Here is a 300-nt window from a genome sequence, read left to right as displayed (position 1 = left end):
TCTGTAAATTATTTATTTTCAGTATCATATATTAGTAATAGTTGCTGATGGCCAGGTTACCAGTGAGCGAGAAACAACAGAAGCTATTGTGAACGCCTCAAATTATCCCTTGTCTATTATCATGGTGGGTGTTGGAGATGGACCTTGGGATACCATGGACGAATATGACAATAAACTGCCTACTAGAAAATTTGATAATTTTGAATTTGTAGACTTTCATAAAGTGACCGAAACTACTAAAAATGCTGATGCCTCATTTGCCCTCCATGCCCTGAAGGAAATTCCAACTCAATATAAGGG

The 300-nt window shown here is 37.3% G+C and overlaps 1 protein-coding gene across 1 annotated transcript; it reads left to right on the top strand.

Annotated features, from left to right (window-relative positions):
- Nucleotides 1-19: 19 nt before the first annotated feature.
- On the top strand, nucleotides 20-169 carry LOTGIDRAFT_116597 (hypothetical protein; the record flags this gene model as incomplete). Its single annotated transcript, XM_009055405.1, has 1 exon — nucleotides 20-169. A coding segment is annotated over one exon (150 nt), but the record flags the coding sequence as incomplete, so codon positions are not given.
- Nucleotides 170-300: the final 131 nt, after the last annotated feature.

This window comes from Lottia gigantea (genome assembly GCF_000327385.1).
Source record: "Lottia gigantea unplaced genomic scaffold LOTGIsca_24, whole genome shotgun sequence".
In the NCBI taxonomy this organism is placed as follows: Eukaryota; Metazoa; Mollusca; class Gastropoda; family Lottiidae; genus Lottia; species Lottia gigantea.
This window is presented reverse-complemented; position numbering and strand designations above follow the sequence as displayed.